This window comes from Leptonychotes weddellii, chromosome 7 (genome assembly GCF_054177405.1).
Source record: "Leptonychotes weddellii isolate Sample4059 chromosome 7, ASM5417740v2, whole genome shotgun sequence".
Lineage (NCBI taxonomy): Eukaryota > Metazoa > Chordata > Mammalia > Carnivora > Phocidae > Leptonychotes > Leptonychotes weddellii.
In genome coordinates this window covers 124,940,084-124,960,006 of record NC_138375.1, presented here as the reverse complement: position 1 = coordinate 124,960,006, position 19,923 = coordinate 124,940,084, and the positions used below count along the sequence as shown (strand labels likewise).

The 19,923-nt window shown below is 39.3% G+C and overlaps 1 protein-coding gene across 1 annotated transcript; it reads left to right on the top strand.

Annotated features, from left to right (window-relative positions):
- The first annotated feature begins 870 nt into the window (after positions 1 to 870).
- FTMT (ferritin mitochondrial) lies at positions 871 to 1,770 on the top strand. The gene has a single exon (XM_006728807.2). The coding sequence runs from the start codon at positions 1,032 to 1,034 to the stop codon at positions 1,758 to 1,760; it is 729 nt and encodes a 242-aa protein (XP_006728870.1). The 5' UTR covers positions 871 to 1,031; the 3' UTR covers positions 1,761 to 1,770.
- Positions 1,771 to 19,923: the final 18,153 nt, after the last annotated feature.

Genomic DNA, 19,923 nt, shown 5'->3' with positions numbered 1-19,923 from the left:
TTTTAGTTGACACACAATGTTACATTAGTTTCACACTACAACATAGTGATTCAACTTCTCCACAATTATGCTTTGCTCACCACAAGTGTATGTATCTGCATGAACAAAAGACAGGAAAATAAAGCTAGTTTCTTTATTATAGCTTAAGAAAGCTATATTCTTCCTACTTTTCTACAGTATCTTTTTTTTGCAAGAAAGATGAATTTTATATTTAAAAATAAAACATCTTTTTAAAAGAAAGCACTGTCACGGGGCGCCTGGGTGGCTCAGTCGGTTAAGCTACTGCCTTCGGCTCAGGTCATGATCCTGGAGTCCCGGGATCGAGTCCCGCATCGGGCTCCCTGCTCGGCAGGGAGTCTGCTTCTCCCTCTGACCCTCCCCCCTCTCATGTACTCGCTCTCTCTCATTCTCTCTCTCTCAAATAAATAAAAAAATCTTTAAAAAAAAAATAAAAGAAAGCACTGTCTTATTACAGACTCTTGAAAATTTGCCTACTATACTGGCAATTCTCTCCATACCTACGTTTGTTAAAATAATCAGAAAATCAATTTATAAACACCGGCTTTGGCTGCGGACCTTCACTCTCAGATAAATTGTTGTGACTTTTGCTTTACCCTATTTCACTGCCCTGCCTCCCCAAGGCCTTGGGCTTTGGATGGAAAGAGGTCAAAGAGGGAGGGGGGAGTACCGCTCGGTTCATCCTTTCTTTTGGTAGTCGCAGTGCCTACTTTTTTGACAGCATTTTGAACTTCGATGAAATAGTAAGTTACACAGGCCCAAGGGCAGAAAGGGGGCAATGTTTAGTTAAATGAAGCTGTCACTCTCATCTGTCTGTGCCCAGCCGAGACAGGGCGCGCGCCTGGCCGCCCTCCGCGTGGAACTCTGGCGATTCTGGAAGGGAAGGGGTGTGTGTGACGCAGTCGCCGCCGTCGCCTAAGGCCGCATTCCGATTCAGACCTGAAGCCCCTGGCGTCCGGCCACACGCAGTGCCGCCCTGGCCTCAGTTTCCCCACTTCTAAAGAAGGGGAGCCATGCTGCCCTGTTTCTTGTTCCTCTCCAAGAATATCAGCCTTTCGCTGGTGTCCCTGCGCAGCGCGCGCCGGGGCTTCGCGCTCCTGCCGCTCTGGGTCTCCAGGCGCCCGTCGCGCCCCGGGCCCACTGCCCCCCTGCGCCTGCTGGCCGCAGCCGCCTCCTCCTGGGACCCAGCTGGGCCCGCCTCTGCCCACTCCCGGGTGCGCCAGAACTTCCACCCCGACTCCGAGGCTGCCATCAACCGCCAGATCAACCTGGAGCTCTATGCGTCCTACGTGTACTTGTCCATGGCCTATTACTTCTCCCGAGATGACGTGGCCCTGAACAACTTCGCCAGGTATTTCCTTCGCCAGTCCCGGGAGGAGACCCAGCACGCGGAAAAGCTGATGAGGCTGCAGAACCAGCGGGGAGGCCGGATCTGCCTGCAGGACATCAAGAAACCTGACCAGGGCGACTGGGAAAGCGGGCTGAATGCCATGGAGTGTGCGCTGCTCTTGGAAAAGAACGTGAACCAGTCGTTGCTCGAATTGCACACTTTGGCCTCAGACAAAGGTGACCCCCATTTGTGCGACTTCCTGGAAACTCACTATCTGAATGAGCAGGTGAAGTCTATCAAAGAACTAAGTGACCACGTGCAAAATTTGGTTAAGATGGGGGCCCCGGATTCTGGCCTGGCGGAGTACCTCTTTGACAAGCACACCCTTGGAGATGAAAACAATCAGAACTAAGTAAGCCACAGGCTGCCTTCCTCACTACCCAAGCTGAGCCAAGACCCAGAGTCTGCACACTCCTGCTTTCTATCCCTTAAAATGAACCTCTATCTTTATACCCTGTTATGCTGTCCCAATAAAGTGACTTGTAGAGAAAATGTACTTAGCCCCATATTAACAAGGGCTTTTTGTCCAACATCAAGATAATCTTTCCAGCCTGAAAGGTAGCCCAGGATACTATGGTATAAAAAAGACTGCGAAAAAGCTACTGAGATTAGATGCAAATTGTCTCCAGTTACCAAATATTCCAGACCACGAACCTTCATTAAAATTCTGTGATTTTCAACTGAACAAGTGCCCATTATTTTCAAGACCCTATGCTAAAGGCTGAAGTGGGAAGATGTGTAAGATAAATATGCAAATAACTCTAACAAGTTGAAAAATATATACAGTACTGTAAAAACCATACAACTTTTACCCTTTCCCAGTATGTTCCAAGAAAAAGTAATGTCTGGCGATGATTGTTTTTAAAGGATTTTGTGAGCAAATAAATTCAAGAAAAGCTCACAAAGTATCAGTTCTGGCCCTGGAAAGTCACAATGTCTATGAGCATTTAAGGGCTCTGGGAAGTCTTGTAATTAAACACAAAAAACAAACAAAAAATCTTGGATTATTTTTGTTTAGCTCAGTGCTTCCCAAATATATCCAATCTCAGCTAGTATGTGTGTGTGTGTGTGTGTGTGTGTGTGTGTGTGTTTAAAATGATAATATAGGTCTGATTACAAACTATACACCTCACCACTGGGCTCTACAGCCTCCCTTTTGACATTCCAAAAAGAGTGAATACACTGCAGAAAACACTCTTCTGTGGCCTATAAAATGGAGGGGAAAAACCATTAAGTTGGAAAAATCAAGAAGAAATCCAGAATGAAGGAGGCATCAGCCGGGCAGATGTTTTCTTGGGGGATGGGCATGAGAAGATGAATGGGAGAATATTTGGTCAGCAGGCCTTGGGCTGGACTAAGAACACTGGGTGGTGTTTGGGGAAATGGGCTGAAGCTAAGTGTGGAGGGGAGAAGGAGGGGCTTAGGCTTAATTTATTGAGTAATGGCAGTGCTTTGAAGGGCTCTCAGCAGAAGAATGCTATGCTGAGACCTGAGCCATCAGAAGTTTAGTTGTACAGAATACAAACCAGAGAACAACTGAAATGTCTGTGTTGGTTTGGGTCCTCTGAGAAACATGCCAAGATGGGATTAAATGTATAAGAAATGTCTTAGGAGAAACAGAAACACTCTTGAGAGAAAATGGGCAAGGAGCTAGGAGAAGCAGGGAGAGCCTCCAGACTCCATGTAAGTTTGATCCTGAGGGAAGGAAGAGAGGAAAGTGGTGCCTGGCTCTGAGCAACCTTCTACAAGGCTGTCTGGGAGACCCAAAAGCCAGAGTCACTCATCAGAGGAATCCCAGGTCTCCCAGAAATGGGCCTGCCTAAGTTCATTTCCAGAGCTCAGTTATTGACTGGGAAGTGTAGGCGTGCAACAAGCTAAGAGATGAATTGATTTTCAAGCACAGCAGCAGGGGTCTCTGGCAAACTGTGCTCCCTGCAGTCCCATATCTGAGAGGCTCATGCACATGACTGCACAAACTCAACAAAATGGTTTAGATTAAAATACCATACATGGAATGCCCTACAGCTATTAAATATGATTTTGCCAAACACATAATAATGTGAGCAGAAATTCACAATGTGTTTTCGTAAAAACAAGCATAATACAGGGTTACATTATATAATTGTATATAGACAAATACAGGGAAAATAATATATATGCACATAAAATGGAAGGATATATATATATATATATATATATATATACCAACAAATGAAGCTAGACAACCTCTTAGTGAGATTGTGTTGGATATTTATTTTCTTTAGCTACTTGTCTTTTTAAAATAAATTTCTTATCATGGACACCCATTACAGTATTATCATAATAAGAAAAGTAAAAAGGTGGAGAGAAAGCAGGAAGGGCCTGAACCATGGCAAAATCAATGGAAATAGAAACAAAGAGATGCTGATGAGAGTTTATAGGCAGAACCTTTTAAATTTTGCAAATGATTGAATGGAGAGAGTTATAGAAATGGGGTACAGGAAGAAAATTGATAGATCTCGACCTGTGTTACTGGAGAAGAGGATCTGAGAATAAAAAGGGATCTCGGACAGGAGGAACAATTGGGTGTGGGGAGGGCATAATGATGAGCTTTTGATTAAGGGCATTGGCCTCACTTTGCCTTCTATCCTTAAGTTGGTTTATTGTGCTGCGCATAATCCTATTACATCTCTTCAGAAAATTTCCTCTTCAGTTCTTCTGGATGAGTGTTTTCCAAATGCAGACTGCAACCCATTAGAGTGTCATGAAATTATTTAGTGAGTCACTATCCGCCTTTTATTAATAAAATAGATTTGAACAGAAGTGAAAGTAAGGGAAGCAAGGGTACTGTCTCCTGAAATTCTTGTGTGTGTGTGTGTGTGTTCATGGATTTACCTCCTCAATAGCGGTACTTCTTATTCTATGTTGCTGTCAAAAACATGCAATAGCCATTGTCCCAGACAATTCTTTTACACATTCTCATCTCAGATCTGTCTCTTCCAGCTCCCACTGTCTGTTGATAATCCTCTAATTTTACTGAGAATTTAGAAGGAATCCCAGGAGAACCTCACACTTTCTTATCATCGAGTTGATCACATGCTTGCCTTTGTATTCATGGGCAAAGCATTCTGTTCTGCTACAGTGGTTGAAGCATTTATGCTACTTCCTAAAACCCACCAGTCCCAACCCTCACACTGACTGAAGGACACGAGGACATCACACCTATAATTATGCTTTCACTGGTATCATCAATTTTGCCCTTTCTAATGATTGGTTTCCATGAGAAGCAGAGATGATGTTATTTCTCCTTTATCTTTTTTTTTAAAAGCCACCTTTGGACTAACATTCCCTCCAGCAAAAGCTACCACCCCCTACTTAGCTCTCTTTTACAACAAAACTTCTTGAAAAAGTTATTTCTGCTTCCTGTCCCTAATTATTCTGTTTTCTCTTGGTTCCCTGAAAGTAAGTCTGTGTTCACTGTTTGCCACCACACCAACCATTTTATTTTTCCATCAAGATCAACAGTGACTTCCTTGATGATAAATCTAGTGACTTCCTCTTCCTCAGCCAGCTAGCAGGACTTGTCACTTCATTCCTAAAACACTCACTGTTGTTTGTCTCCCTTTCTAATTGCCCCTCATCTTCATGAACTTTACACATCAGAGGGTCCCAGAATTCTGTCCTCACATCTGGGTCTCTTCTTCCTTCTTCATCTATACTTGCCCTTTAAAGATCTCATCCAGTCCTGTGACTTCTATTTAAATATCTATCTGTTGAGTTCCAGTCCAACAAGGCAACACAGGAAGACCCTGAACTCACCTCCTCCATGGAACACACCAAATTATAGCTATTTATAGAATAACTCTTCTGAAGAACCAACTGAACTGCAGACTGAACAGCTACTGAACAACAAAGGTAGAGAAAGTGGCAAGAGAATAGCAAGAGAGACAGAGACACCGTAACAAGGGCAATCCCCATTCCAGATGCTGAGAATGGTAGTGGGGAGGGATAGGACTGAGGGACTAGGAACAGAGCCCTTTGTCCTTGGGCACAGAAAAAAAAGCCATAGTTTAATAGTAACTATCATGTAAAAAAGACAACACAAGAACTCTGCCAAATGGAGGAGTAGCTGTGGGAACACTCTCCAGGGTGGAGGGACTGGAGAAGCACACATTTCAGGTTCCCATTCCACCTTAAAATCCTAGACTGGAGCAGGGTCTGGACGCCAACACTAGTGGGTCTGGTCATCACAGGGAGTTTGCGACAGCAGCAAACTCAGGGTTTGCAAACAAACCCACACCAGCCTGGGTCACAAGCCAAGTTTTGGGTTTGGGGTATTTTTAGTTTTTAAAAATTTGTTATTATTTTTATTTTAAAGATGACTTTTTTTTTTAATTTTCCCTCTTTTGTTTTTCTTTTTGTTCTTTTTGGATTTTTCTTTTCTTTGTATTTTTTTCCTTCTTTTTTTCTTTTCCTTATCTTTTTTTTATCTCCTTTTTTATTTTAGTATTTTCTTTTATTATTATTATTATTATTATTATTATTATTATATTTCTTCTTTTTGTAAAAAGCCACAGTTTAAAAGAGTAACTAGCATACAGAGCCACAGCTCCAGCCAGCCAGCAAAAGTCACCAAGCACACATAGTCTGTATAGAGGACACCATACACAAGACCATTCCTTCAAATTTCAAAGAAGTAACTGTTACACCTAATCCACAGAAACAAACAAAAAGCCAAGCAAAATGGAAAGAAAGAGGAATATGCTCCAAAAGAAAGAACAAGAAAACACCTCAGAAAAAAAAACAAAATGAGACAGAGATAACCAAGTGCCTGATGAAGAATTTAAAGTAATGATCTTAAAGATACTCACTGCACTGGAGAAAAGAGTGGAAGAGCTCAGTTAGAACTACAATAAAGAGATAGAAAATACAAATAAGAACTAATGAGAGTTCAAGAATACAATAAATGAAATAAAAAACATACTAGAGGGAATCAATAGATTAGCGGATGCAGAAGGATATAATGATCTAGAAGACAGGGTAATAATAGCACACAGGCTGAACAGCAAAACAAGAAAAGAATTTTAAAAATGCATAGAGGTTAAGAGATCTCTTGGATAACACTGAGCAAACAAACATTTGCATTATAGGGGTCCCAGAAGAGAAAGAGAAAAAGAAAGGTGTAGAAAACTTATTTGAAGAAATAATAACCAAAATCTTCCCTAACCTAGGGAAGGAAATAGACATTCAGGTTCAGGAAGCACAGAAGGTTCCAAACAAGATGAACTAAGGAGGTCCATATCACAACACATGATAATTAAAACATCAAAGATTAAAGATAAAGAGAGAATTTTAAAAGCAGCAAGAGAAGAAAAAGTTTATGTACAAGGGAAACCTTTGTAAGCCAGAAGGGAATGACATGATACATTCAAAGTGCTGAAGGGGACAACAAAACAAAACAAAACAAAACAAAAAAACCCCACAACCAAAAATACACTACCTGGCAAGGTTATAATTCAGAATTGTAAAAAAAAGAAAAAAAATTTCCCAGACAAACAAAAGTTAAAGGAGTTTATCACCACTAAACTAGCCTTACAGAAAATGTTACAAGGGACTTCTTTAAGTGGAAAAGAAATGGCCCTAATTAGATATAAGAAAATTATGAGCACAAAGATGAAATATATGACAACATACACATAAAATGAGGACGAGGGAATAAGAGGGGAAAAGAAAAAAAGGGAAAAAAGTTTTGTTTCCTTTTCCTTTTGGTATTTTTTTAAGCATGTGTTTGAACTTAAATGACCATCAAATTAATATAGACTATTTACTTTGGATGTTACATATAAAACTCATGGTAATCACAAACCCAAAACCTATGATAGACACACAAAAAATAGAGAAAGAAAGCCATCAGAAGCTCAGAATACAGAAACTCATCAACCACAAAGAAAGAGAGCAAGAGAAGAAATGAATGAAGAAGAGCTACAAGACCAACCAGAAACAAATTTTAAACATGGCAATAAGTACAAATCTATCAATAGTTACTTGAAATGTGAATGGCCTAAATGCTCCAATCAAAAGACATAGGGTGGCAGAATGGATTAAGTGAAGCACACACACAAGACCCATCTATATGCTGCCTACAAGAAACTTATCCTAAGCCTAAAGACACATACAGACTGAAAGTGAAAAATATTCACCATGCACATGAAAGTGCAAAAACAGCCAGGGTAGCAATACTTGTATCAGACAAAATGGACTTTAAAACAAAGACTGTAACAAGAGACAGAGAAGGGCATTACATAATGATAAAGATATCAATCCCACAAGAGAATATAACAATTTTAAGTATCTATGCACCCAACACTGGAACATCTAAATACATAAAGTGACCATTAACAAAAAAGAGAGAAACTGATGGTAATATAATAGTAGTAAAGGACTTTAATGCCTCACTTACATCAAGGGATGGATCATCCAGATGGAAAAATCAGTAAGGAAACAATGTCATTGATTGACACATTGGACCAAATGTGCATAACAGATACATACAGAACATTCCATCCCAAAAATGATACAATATACATTCTTTTCAAGTGCACAGTGAACATTTTCCAGAATATCACATATTAGGCTACAAATAACCCTCAATAAATTTAAGAAGACTGAAATCATACTGTGCATCTTCTCCAACCTCAACACTATGAAATTAGAAATAAACCACAAGAAAACACTGGGAAAAACACAAATTTGTGGAGACTAAACAAAATGATACTAAACAACCAATGGGTCAATGACACAATCAAAGAAGAAATTTAAAAATATATGGAAACAAATAAAAAGGAAAGCAAAACAATCCAAAATCTTTGGGACACAGTGAAAGAAGTTCTAAAAGGAAAGTACATAACAATACAGGCCTACGTCAAGAAACAAGATAAAGCTCAAATAAACAATCTATTCTTTAACCTAAGGGATTAGGAAAAAACAAGGCCCAAGGTGAGTGGAAGAAATGAAATAATAAAGATCAGAGCAAAAATAAATGTCATGGAGATTAAAACAAGAGAAAAAATCAATGAACCCAAGAGCAGGTTTTTTGAAAAGATACACAAAATTGACAAACCTTTAGCCAGACTCATTAAGAAAATAAATAGAAAGGACCCAAATAAATAAAATCAGAAATGAAAGAGGAGAATCAACAACTGACATCACAGAAATACAAAGGATTATAAGAGAATACTACGAAAAATAATATGCTAACATATTGAACAATCTAAAAGAAATGGTTAAGTTCCTAGAAGTATACAATCTTCCAAAACTGAACAAGGAAGAATTAGAAAATCTGAACAGACTGATTACAAGTAACAAAATTGAATCTGTAATAAAAAAAAAAATACCAAACATAAAAGTCCAGGATCAGATGGATTCAAGAGTGAATTCTACCAGACATCTCTAGAAGAGTTAATACCTATCTCCTCAAACTATTCTAAACACTAGAAGAGGAAGGAAAGCTTTGAAATGCATTCTATGATATTTTACCAAACATTACCAATACCAACTGACAAAGACACCACAAAACACATACACAAACAAACAAAGGCAGTATACCTGATGAACATAGATGAAAAAATCCTCAACAAAATATTAGCAAATCACATACAACAATATATTAAAAATATCATTCACCCCATCAGGTGGGATTTATTCCCAGAATACAAGGATGGTTTGATATTTGCAAATCAATCAACATCATACACCACACCAACAAAACAAAGGATAAAAATCATATGATTATCTCAGTAGATGAGGAAAAAGCATTTAACAAAAATCAACATTGGGCGCCTGGGTGGCTCAGTCGTTAAGCGTCTGCCTTCGGCTCAGGTCATGATCCCAGGGTCCTGGGATCGAGTCCTACATCGGGCTCCCTGCTCAGCAGGAAGCCTGCTTCTCCCTCTCCCACTCCCCCTGCTTGTGTTCCTGCTCTCGCTATGTCTCTCTCTGTCAAATAAATAAATAAAAAATCTTAAAAAAAAAAATCAACATTATTCATGATACAAGCCCTCAACAAAGTGTGGTTAGACAGAATATACCTCAACATAATAGAGATCACATATGAACCCACAGCTAACAGCACACTCAATGGTGAAAACCTGAGAGCTTTCCCTCTAAGATCAGGAACAAGACAAGGATGTCCATTCTACCATAAGTTCTAGCCACAGCAATCAGATAAGAAGAAGAAATAAGAGGCATCCATATTAGTAAAGAAGTTAAACTGTCACTATTTGCAGATGACATGATACTATATAGAGAAAATCCTAAAGACTCCACCAAAAAACTACTAGAAATAATCAATGAATTCAGTAAAGTGGCAGGATACCAAATTAATACCCAGAAATACTAATAATAAATAGCAAAAAGAGAAATTTAAAAAACAACACCATTTACAATTGCACCAAAAAGAATAAAATATCTAGGTATAAAGTGAACCAGAGAGTTGAAAGACCTGTACTCCAAAAACTATAAAACTCTGATGAAAGAAATTGAAGATAACACAAACAAATGGAAAGATATTCCATTCTCATGGATTGAGAAAATCAATATGGTTAAAATGTCCATACTGTCCAAAGCAATCTACAGATTTATTTATTTTATTTTTTTTTTTTTAAAGATTTTATTTATTTATTTGAGAGAGAGAGAATGAGAGACAGAGAGCATGAGAGGGGGGAGGGTCAGAGGGAGAAGCAGACTCCCTGCCGAGCAGGGAGCCCGATGCGGGACTCGATCCCGGGACTCCAGGATCATGACCTGAGCTGAAGGCAGTCGCTTAACCGACTGAGCCACCCAGGCGCCCCTTATTCATTCATTTTTAAAAGCCACTTTTATTTTATTTATTTTTTTTAAAGATTTTATTTATTTATTTGAGAGAGAGAGAATGAGAGACAGAGAGCATGAGAGGGAAGAGGGCAGAGGGAGAAGCAGACCCCCTGCCGAGCAGGGAGCCTGATGCGGGACTCGATCCTGGGACTCCAGGATCATGACCTGAGCTGAAGGCAGTCGCTTAACGAACTGAGCCACCCAGGCGCCCGCAATCTACAGATTTAATTCAGTCCCCATCAAAATACCAACAGCGTTTTTCATAAAACCATCACAAATAATACTAAAATTTGTACGGAACCACAGAAGACCCTGAATAGCCAAAGCAATCCCGAGAAAGAAGAACAAAGCTGGAGGTATCCCTATCCCAGATTTCAAGATATACAACAAAGCTGTAGTCATCAAAACAGCCTGATACTGACATTGGCACAGAAATAGACATAGATCAATGGAACAGAATAGAGACTCTAGAAATAAGCCCACATGTACGTGGTCAATTAATCTATGACAAAGGAGGCAAGAACACACAAGGGGGAAGACAGCCTCTATAGTAAATGGTGCTGGGAAAACCAGACAACTACACCTAAAAGAATAAAACTGGAGCACTTTCTTACACCATATACAAAAATTAACTCAAAATAGAATAAAGACCTAAATGTGAAACCTGAAATCATAAAAATCCTAGAAAAGAGCACAGGCACTAATGTCTCTGACATTGGCCATAGCAACATTTTTCTGGATATTTTTCCTAAAGGAAAGGAGACAAAAGCAAAAATAAACTATTGGGACTACATCAAAATAAAAATTATTTGCATAGCAAAGGAAACCATCAAGAAAACAAAAAGACAAAGTGCTAAATGGAAGAAGATATCTGTAAATATCTAGTAAGGGGCTAATATCCAAGATACATATATTATCTAGATAGACAGATAGATGATAGATAGATGATAGATAGATAGATCGATCGATCGATCTATCTATCAGTATACAACTCAACACCCAAAAAATTTAACAATCAGATTTAAAAATGGGCAGACCCTTTATTTAACTTTCTTGTCCTGGCCCCAGGATTCAGGGCTGGCCACCATGGTTAGGGGACACCATAGGCATCAATGTACAGGACCCACATCCGTAAAAGGCCTTAATTTTAGATCTTTGACTTATTTCCCAATAAAGGTACATACATTCAAAAAAATAAAAAATAAAAAAATAAAAATGGGCAGAGGACCTGAATAGACATTTTTCCAAAGAAGACATACAGATGGCCAACAGATACATGAAAAGATGCTCAGCATCACTCATTATCAGGGAAATGCCCATCGAAACCACAATGATATATCACCTTACAACCGTTAGAACAGCTAAAATCAAAACGACAAGAAATAACAAGTGTTGGTGAGGATGTGAAGAAAAAAGAACCCTCATGCACTGTTGGTAGGAATGTAAATTGGTGCAGCCACTGTGGAAAACAGTATGGAGATTCCTGAAAAAATTAAAAATAGAGTTACCATATGATCCAATAATTCTACTATTGCGTATTTACCAAAGAAAATGAAAATACTACTTCAAAAAGATATATGTACTCCTATGTTTTTATTGCAGCATTACTTAAAATAGCCAAGATATGGAAGCAACTTAAATATCCATCAATAGACAAATTAATAAGGAAAATGTGGGGTGTGTGTGTGTGTGTGTGTGTGTGTGTGTGAATATTATGCAGCCATAAAAAGGGATGAGATTGTGCCACTTGAGACAACCTGGATGGACCTAGAGTATATTATGCTAAGTGAAATAAATAAGTCAGACTGAGAAACAAATACCATATGATTCTACTCATAAGTGGAATCTAAAAACAAAACAAAACAAATGAAAAGCAGAAAGGCAGAATCAGACCTATAAATACAGAGAACAAACTGATGGTTGCCAGGGGGAGGGTGGGGGGTATGGGCAAATGGGTGAAGGGGAGTGGGAGATACAGGCTTCCAGTTATGGACTGAATAAGTCATGAGAATAAAAGGCACAGCATAAGAAATATAGTCATTAATATTATAATAGTGATGTATTGGGAAAGATGGTAGCTACACTTGCTATGAGCACAGCATAATGTACAAACTTGTCAAATAACTAAGTTGTACACCTGAAACTAATGTAACATTGTGTATCAACTATACTCAAAATACATATATTTTTATGTATATGTATAAATATTTAAGTGATATTTCCCTTCAGACGTTTAACAGACATCTCATATTTAACATGTTCAAAACCATATTCCTGATTTCACTGTCCTCCACTACCTGTTGAACCCAAAGTCTTTTGCTTCATGATAAACGGAAAGTCCATTCTATCGGTTTCTAAAGCCCAGTCATTTCTGACTACTCTCTTACTCCCATACCTTACACCAGTCCTCAGCAAATTTTTTCAGGTCTTCCTTCAAAATAGATCCTTACCACTTCTAAAAATCTTCATCATTGCCACTTTGGTACAAGCTTCCATCTTCTTTTTCTTCATTATTACATTTTACTCTTGACTGGTCTCACTGCTTCCACACTTGGGCTCAAAGAATCCTTTCTGCACAAAGCAGCCAAAGTGTTTCTTTGTAAGTCAGATCCTGTTACTTCCCAGCTCAAAATCCTCCAATGGCTTCTGTTTTCATTTGGAGTCAAAGTCAGAATCCTTATTGTGTCCCACAATGCCCTGTGTAATTTGAGATCCTGATATCTCTATATGCGTACATATATATAGATATAGATAAGCATATATATATATATACATATATATATAGAGAGAGAGAGAGAGAGATGTATGTGTGAATGTGTGTGTGTGTAAGAGTGTAAGAAGTGGTAAGATTATAAGATTTTACATAGACATAAATATATAAATAATGATATCAAAGAGGTACTACGTGCATTCTCTCTCTCTCCACATATCAGGTATCTCTATCCATATATCAGAGAGATAGAGGTAAAGATAGAGAGAGAGCATTTTTTTACTCACTGTACTCCAGTCACATTTGCCTTTTTGTACCTTAAGTCCTGTTCTCTCTGTAGGGAACACTTTGCCCCCAGGTGTGAACATGGCTCCCACACTCACTTCCTTCAGAGTTCTGCTCAAGGGGCATTTTACAGAGACTTTACTGATTACTCAATCTAAATTACTCACCACATTTCCCATCATTCTCTCCTCTGATATGATTTGTTTTTCTCCATGGCACTTGTCACCACCTGACACATTGTTTATTTGCTTATGCTTTTTTGTCTCACTAGGACGCAAGCTCTGGGGGCAGGGACTTTGTTCCATTCACTACTGTCTCCATACTCTAGTGCAGTTCTTATGTCTTAGTAGCTTCTCCGTGAGTGTGAATGAGTGAGCAAAGACATCCAGAAGCCTGTTGGAAGTGCTGGACTGCATCTTTCAAAAAATTAGTGTCAGAAAAGTGAATTGGGATGTTGTCCATATGGAGACGGTAAGTGAAAATGTGAAAAGGCTGAAGCAAAAAAGAAGAGAGGAGAGAAAAGAGAGACCGAGGAGAGGGGTCCAAATAAAGAAATGTGGAAATTGGAGGAGCTCTATATCTAAGGGAGATTATATAAGGAACCCTTAATAGGATACAGAAAAAGAACAAAAATAACAAGATTAAAAAAAAACAAAAACAAAAACAAAAACCACTCATCCTGGAAGCCATGAGAGAAGAGAGTTTCCATCAAATGCCACAGAGCCTAATGAGCTTATGGGTTGAAAGGGCATCAGAGTTGGTAATCAGTAAAGTGAGTGGTTATTTTGGAATAAGGGCTTCAGCAGAGGTGGTGATAGAAGGCCAGGTTCATGTGGTGAAGGTAAACGAGGTGGAGAATACAGGATGTTCTTTTGAAAAGTTTTTCTGTTTTAAGTAACTGAGAGTGCAAGAGGGTACAGGGTGCCTGTGAGTGTGCCAGGATGAGGAAAGGAGCTAGAGAAAAGGAACGACTTGAGAAGCAAGTGACAGAATGAGGATCCAGGGGAGAATGGAGAATGAGAACGAGAAGAAAAGCACAGGTATGGAGCCTGGTGGGATACATCCTCCCAAACCAGAATCATACAAGAGGGAAGAAGGGACGTAGATTATGAAGGGAGAAGAGAGCAAAGAGAGAGAGCTTACATTGGCTGAGCTCAAACATTTAAACAAGTAGCAAATGAGATCATCTACTGAGAAAGAGCTGCCTCTATATAAAAATACTTTAACTTTTTTTCTCAAATACAATCGCAAAAATAAATATGTTAGTTTACAGATGGGATATAATCTTTATTCTGTCTAATTTCAAACGAAGACTGGAGCTTTCCCAAACCAAAAAACAAATTTCTGGAATTGGGCCAAGTGGAGGCTAGATTTCTAAACAAAAATCTAGTACACAGAAAGATATGGCTCCAAACCCCTGTCACGATGCACTGTATGACTCTTGAACACAAACACTCAGGAATGCCAAGATCCCAGGCCCTCAGACTTGCAGGAAAATATAGCATATTTCCCCTAACACTAGCAGCTCTTGAAAATCATCATCCTTCATGTTCAATGGTTAATCAGATTTTGTATGGTTCATTTGAAAGGGTAGAGCTTCCTTGGGGAAGCATTTAATCTGCATGCCAAGATATCCCAGGACAGAGTATGTGTGTGTGTGTGTGTGCATCTCTAAGTGAAACTTTGACCCAGAGTTCCTGAAGCCAAGGAAGTCTACTTGACTTTTAAAAAATCTGAACTTCACCTTCAAGCTTTCCACCCTCAGATAAAAGGCAGCAGAGAAGACGTTTAGCACCCTCAAGGTAACAGAGAAACGTAAGACGCATGCGTATTGGAGAAAAGACAGCAATACAGATTACTTCATGAGACACTCTTTGTTTGCTTCCTCTAAGAGTGCACCAAGAGGTGCCTTCGGGAAGCAGACAACTAGAAAACATGCACAAATGCTAACCAGAACTGACAACAGTAGTATCTCTGCTTACAACAGACTATTTGTCAAGCAGCACTCAATTTACTAAATCAGAAAGGTGCACAGGTTGCTTATATGTTGCTACCTTGTCTAAGCTTTCTATTTCTATTGTGCAAAATTAAGACACGTAATAGATATAATTGTTTTTAAGTGAATAAGTGAACAAATATGATGTGGGCACGCACACGTGCGCGCACACACACACATACAATTGCTGAGTGACAGAATTCCAATGCCCGACAAGGAGTGGGACTGCCTGGCAGTGCGGGAGAACAGATCATAGACATGCACTCAGGTTTGGGCTCCTTCCAAGCAACCTGGCCAATTTCCCAGTACAGATGGTGGCCAAACAATCTCCTGAGAGAGATAGAGAGAGCTAATGCTTTTGGAAACACTTAAGTCTCTCCTGAACCCCTTGAGCCCTGTATTATCATAGGCTGAATTAGCAAAAAGAATTTCTAGGACCATAAAAGGACTGTTACACAACTAAAATGCTATTACATGACCTCACACAGATCCTAGACGGTGTTGTCTGGTCATAAAGAGCCTGCATCTGAGAATTCAGAATACCTAGGTGAGAACAGCTGCTTCACCACAGAGCAGCTGCATGATTTGGGGAAGGGAAGTTAAATTCGCCGAGTCTGAATTTCCTCTGCAGGAATGACAGCCTGCCTCAAAGGTTATTGGGGGATTAAATAAAACAAAGCATACAAAGTTCAGCATATTGTCTGGTACCTCGCAGATGCTCAATACATATTAGTTGTTTAGAACTGGTGTTTTACAGGGGAAAAATTACGTGAGTGTGTTTGTGAACATATTTGCTTGTATATGCAGAGACTATCTCTGGAAGCATCATGTCAGTTGCCCTCAATCAAAAGAAACTAGAAGCTGGGAAAGGGGCTCTAGTAAGACCCTTTCAATGTACAGTCTTCCATATCTCTTGAAATTTTAACCCCTTGAAATTATCACCTTTTTTTTCTTTTAAAGATTTTATTTCTTTATTTGTTAGAGGGAGCGCGCGCACAAGCAGGGGGAGAGACAGAGGGAGAGGGAGAAGCAGACTCCCTGCTGAGTAGGGAGCTAAAGCTGGACTCGATCCCAGGATCCTGGGATCAGGACCTGAGCCGAAGGCAGATGCTTAACCGACTGAGCCACCCAGGTGCCCCTAAATTATCACCTTTTTAAAAAAACATAAAATTTAAACATAGCAAATAAATAGGAGCTGTTACTAAATTTCCTCACTTCTAAGCAGCACACATATGCTACATTTCTCTATAATGTGTCCTCTCATTAAATTAAGAAATAATCCAAATACAAGTTAGAGGAGGACTCATATTTCTCTCTTTTATCTAGCCTCGGGCATTTTCCAAAATTGTTTGTTTGCTTTGCTCTCTCCTTAGCCATTGATCAAATATACATGCCGTCCTCACTTCCCATTGTTCCAACATGCATGAATTTCAGTTACTACAGTTTAGTTAAATAACAAGTTCACCAGCAACATGGTTCAAATTTCATTTACCATGGTATATTTACTCTGAGCACCTGCACAAAGAACACACTTTGGGGCTAACTCTTCAGCTCACAAATCACTATATAAATAGCAGATGCACATCACGATTAGTTAACAGTCATGTCACTTTTTTCAAAGTCTGTTGGCGATTGATCACTGTGAATCTGCTTCCCAATTTACCTTCAGACAGTGAAGCACAAAGTTGCGTTGCCCCCCTGCCAGTCTTTCAGTGACAAACCCAGGTAATGTTTGATAATATTGGACAATCCAAGGGGAAAATTGGTCAAAAGATGAAAGTGTAACAAAGAAGTAAAAACGCAATACTGCTGGAAGTGAAACTGGGTGTGAATAGAATTTATGGACCTAGGGGCGCCTGGGTGGCTCAGTTGTTAAGCGTCTGCCTTCGGCTCAGGTCATGATCCCAGGTCCTGGGATCGAGCCCCCGCATCGGGCTCCCTGCTCCACGGGAAGCCTGCTTCTCCCTCTCCCACTCCCCCTGCTTGTGTTCCCTCTCTCACTGTCTCTCTCTCTGTCAAATAAATAAATAAAATCTTTTAAAAAAAAATTTATGGACCTAAATGGGCAGTTATAACGACATGAATGAAGATATGCCAGAGAAATGACACCATAGGGGGCAGGGAAAGACTTCACATGAAAAACTCCATAAACTAAGTTGTATTAGAGAAAAAGGCAAAACACAGATGAAACTACACATGGTATGTTTTTCAAAGAACAAAAGAAACACTTTAATTCTCACAGTTTCTAATGTTCTAAATTGCAGTGTCCTAAATAAATACCAGTCTTATTATTTTTTGCATTTCCCTGTATATTTACAACCAACAGTAAGTGTTCAATGTTTTGACAACACAATTTTAAAGGTCACACAACAATCATAATTTTTCCCAATGGTTATTAAGATCATCACTTTGCACAGTTTCAACTTCCGAGGTCAGGTTTATAGCCTTGCACTAACATGCAAAATAAGAATTATCTGGGGCACCTGGGTGGCTCAGTTGGTTAAGCGACTGCCTTCGGCTCGGGTCGTGATCCTGGAGTCCTGGGATCAAGTCCCACATCGGGCTCCCTGCTCAGCGGGGAGTTTGCTTCTCCCTCTGACCCTCCTCCCTCTCATGCTCTCTGTCTCTCATTCTCTCTCGCAAATAAATAAAATCTTAAAAAAAAAAAAGAATTATCTGTATATTCACTAAAGTAGGAAACTGATTTTTCTGTTAAGAGTATCATTCTAAATTTTTTTTTCTATTTGTCAGGCATTTACTCCATCTAAATAATTATTTTATGTAGTAATATAGGAACCAATTTATTGTGGAGGCAAGGAAACTGGAATTTAACTGTTTAAAGTTTAATAACAGGGGCACCTGGGTGGCTTAGTCAGTTAAGCATTAAACTCTTGGTTTCAGCTCAGGTCATGATTTCAGGGTCGTAAGTTCAAGCCTTCGTGGGGCTCCATGCTCAATGCAGAGTCTCCTTGAGGTTCTCTCTCTCCCTCTGCCTCTGTCCCTCCCCCTGCTTGAACTGTTTCTCTCTCTCTCTCTCAAATAAATGAATATTTTTAAAAAGTTTAATAACAATAAATAATATTAGCATCATACTGTACAATTTATAAAGTACCTTTACAAACATCCACTTATTTATTTTTCACAACAACTCTACCATTTAGGTGCCTTTTCCATCTCACTGATGAAGAAACTGAGATTCATAAGTCACACTGTTAGCCAGTGGTTAAGTCAGACTCAGACTCTGAGGTTTTAATTTCAGGTTCTGGGCATTTCCCTTCTATCATTTTGCCTCCTAGGAAAGGATTTAAGACCAAATCTCTGCAGAATTCCTCATCCGAAGCACTAAATAGAACATGCTCTTTTTTGCCAGCAAAGGTGCACTTAATGCTTAATTTTCAAGAATAAATGATTATTAGTCTAAGTATGGTCATTAATGGAATATAACGATGCCCCACTCTTAATTATTAGATGCATTTTCAGTCGTATTAATTGACAGTGGAAATGTCACAGATATGGGCACCTGGGTGGCTCTGTCGTTAAGCGTCTGCCTTCGGCTCAGGTCATGATCCCGGGGTCCTGGGATCGAGCCCCGCATTGGGCTCCCTGCTTGGCGGGAAGCCTGCTTCTCCCTCTCCCTCTCCCCCTGCTTGTATTCCCTCTCTTGCTGTGTTTCTCCCTGTCAAATAAATAAAATCTTTAAAAAAAAAAAAAAGAAATGTCACAGATGTCAGCAGTACCTGAGTTCAATTCCCTGGATGTTAATATCCGACTGTCATTATTGAGATATATGCACTACTGGGTTTACACAGTCACATGGGAAAAATAATTTTGCCTTAATTGAACAGGATCCACACAAAACAAGTGAAGCTCCTTTATTTTCTCCTTTATTGACATGAATTCAGAAGAGTCTGCCCAGTGTTGAAACAGGAAAATGTTTGATAGACTTGTTTCAAACATTTTCTTTCTAGACAAATACAAAATGTGTCCGAGGAATAACTTAACGGTTTTAGGATGAACTATGTTATTTTTGGCTACTCTGGGCTTTGAAATACCTAGACACTGTATATTAGTAATCTTGAAAGGGCAAAAGATGTATCTTTGATAGCCGAGAGGTATTTATGAAGAAGAAGCAAGAGCAAGATGGAAATAAATGGAAACTATAAGTGGGTAATTTCAATGTATATTCTCACACAGGGCACATCCAGAGGTGGAAGTTAGGAAGAAGCGAGATGCTTCGTGAACAAACCAAGAGGAGGAAACTCATGAGTGAAAATCTGTGAAACATAATGATTTGGCAAGTAAGAAAAGGAGATGAGTTCATCATCTAACACAGGGAACACGGTCAAGTAGAAATGAAGAAATGATCATTACAATAAATGAGCACTTGAAGCAAGAGCTAGTGGGACTACAAAGAAGAGTAAGGATTATCATGATAGAAAAGGGAATTTTTTCACAACGTGTTTCCAGTCTAGTCAGAAACCTCATAATCTGCTTAACAATTCCTTTTACCTCACCCTCCATGTCTAAACTGTCACCAAGTCCTCTTGATTTTTACCTCCTAAGTATTTCTTGATTGTGTCCACCCTCTGCCTCTCCACCACGGGTACCCTAGTGTAGGCCACCATGATGGCTCGCCCAGGCCACTGTCACCATCTTCTTCTTTTTTTTTTTTTT

What these genes read in the sequence shown, in the direction of transcription:
- FTMT (XM_006728807.2), top strand. Translation starts at nt 1,032, where the DNA reads ATGCTGCCCTGTTTCTTGTTCCTCTCCAAGAATATCAGCCTTTCGCTG.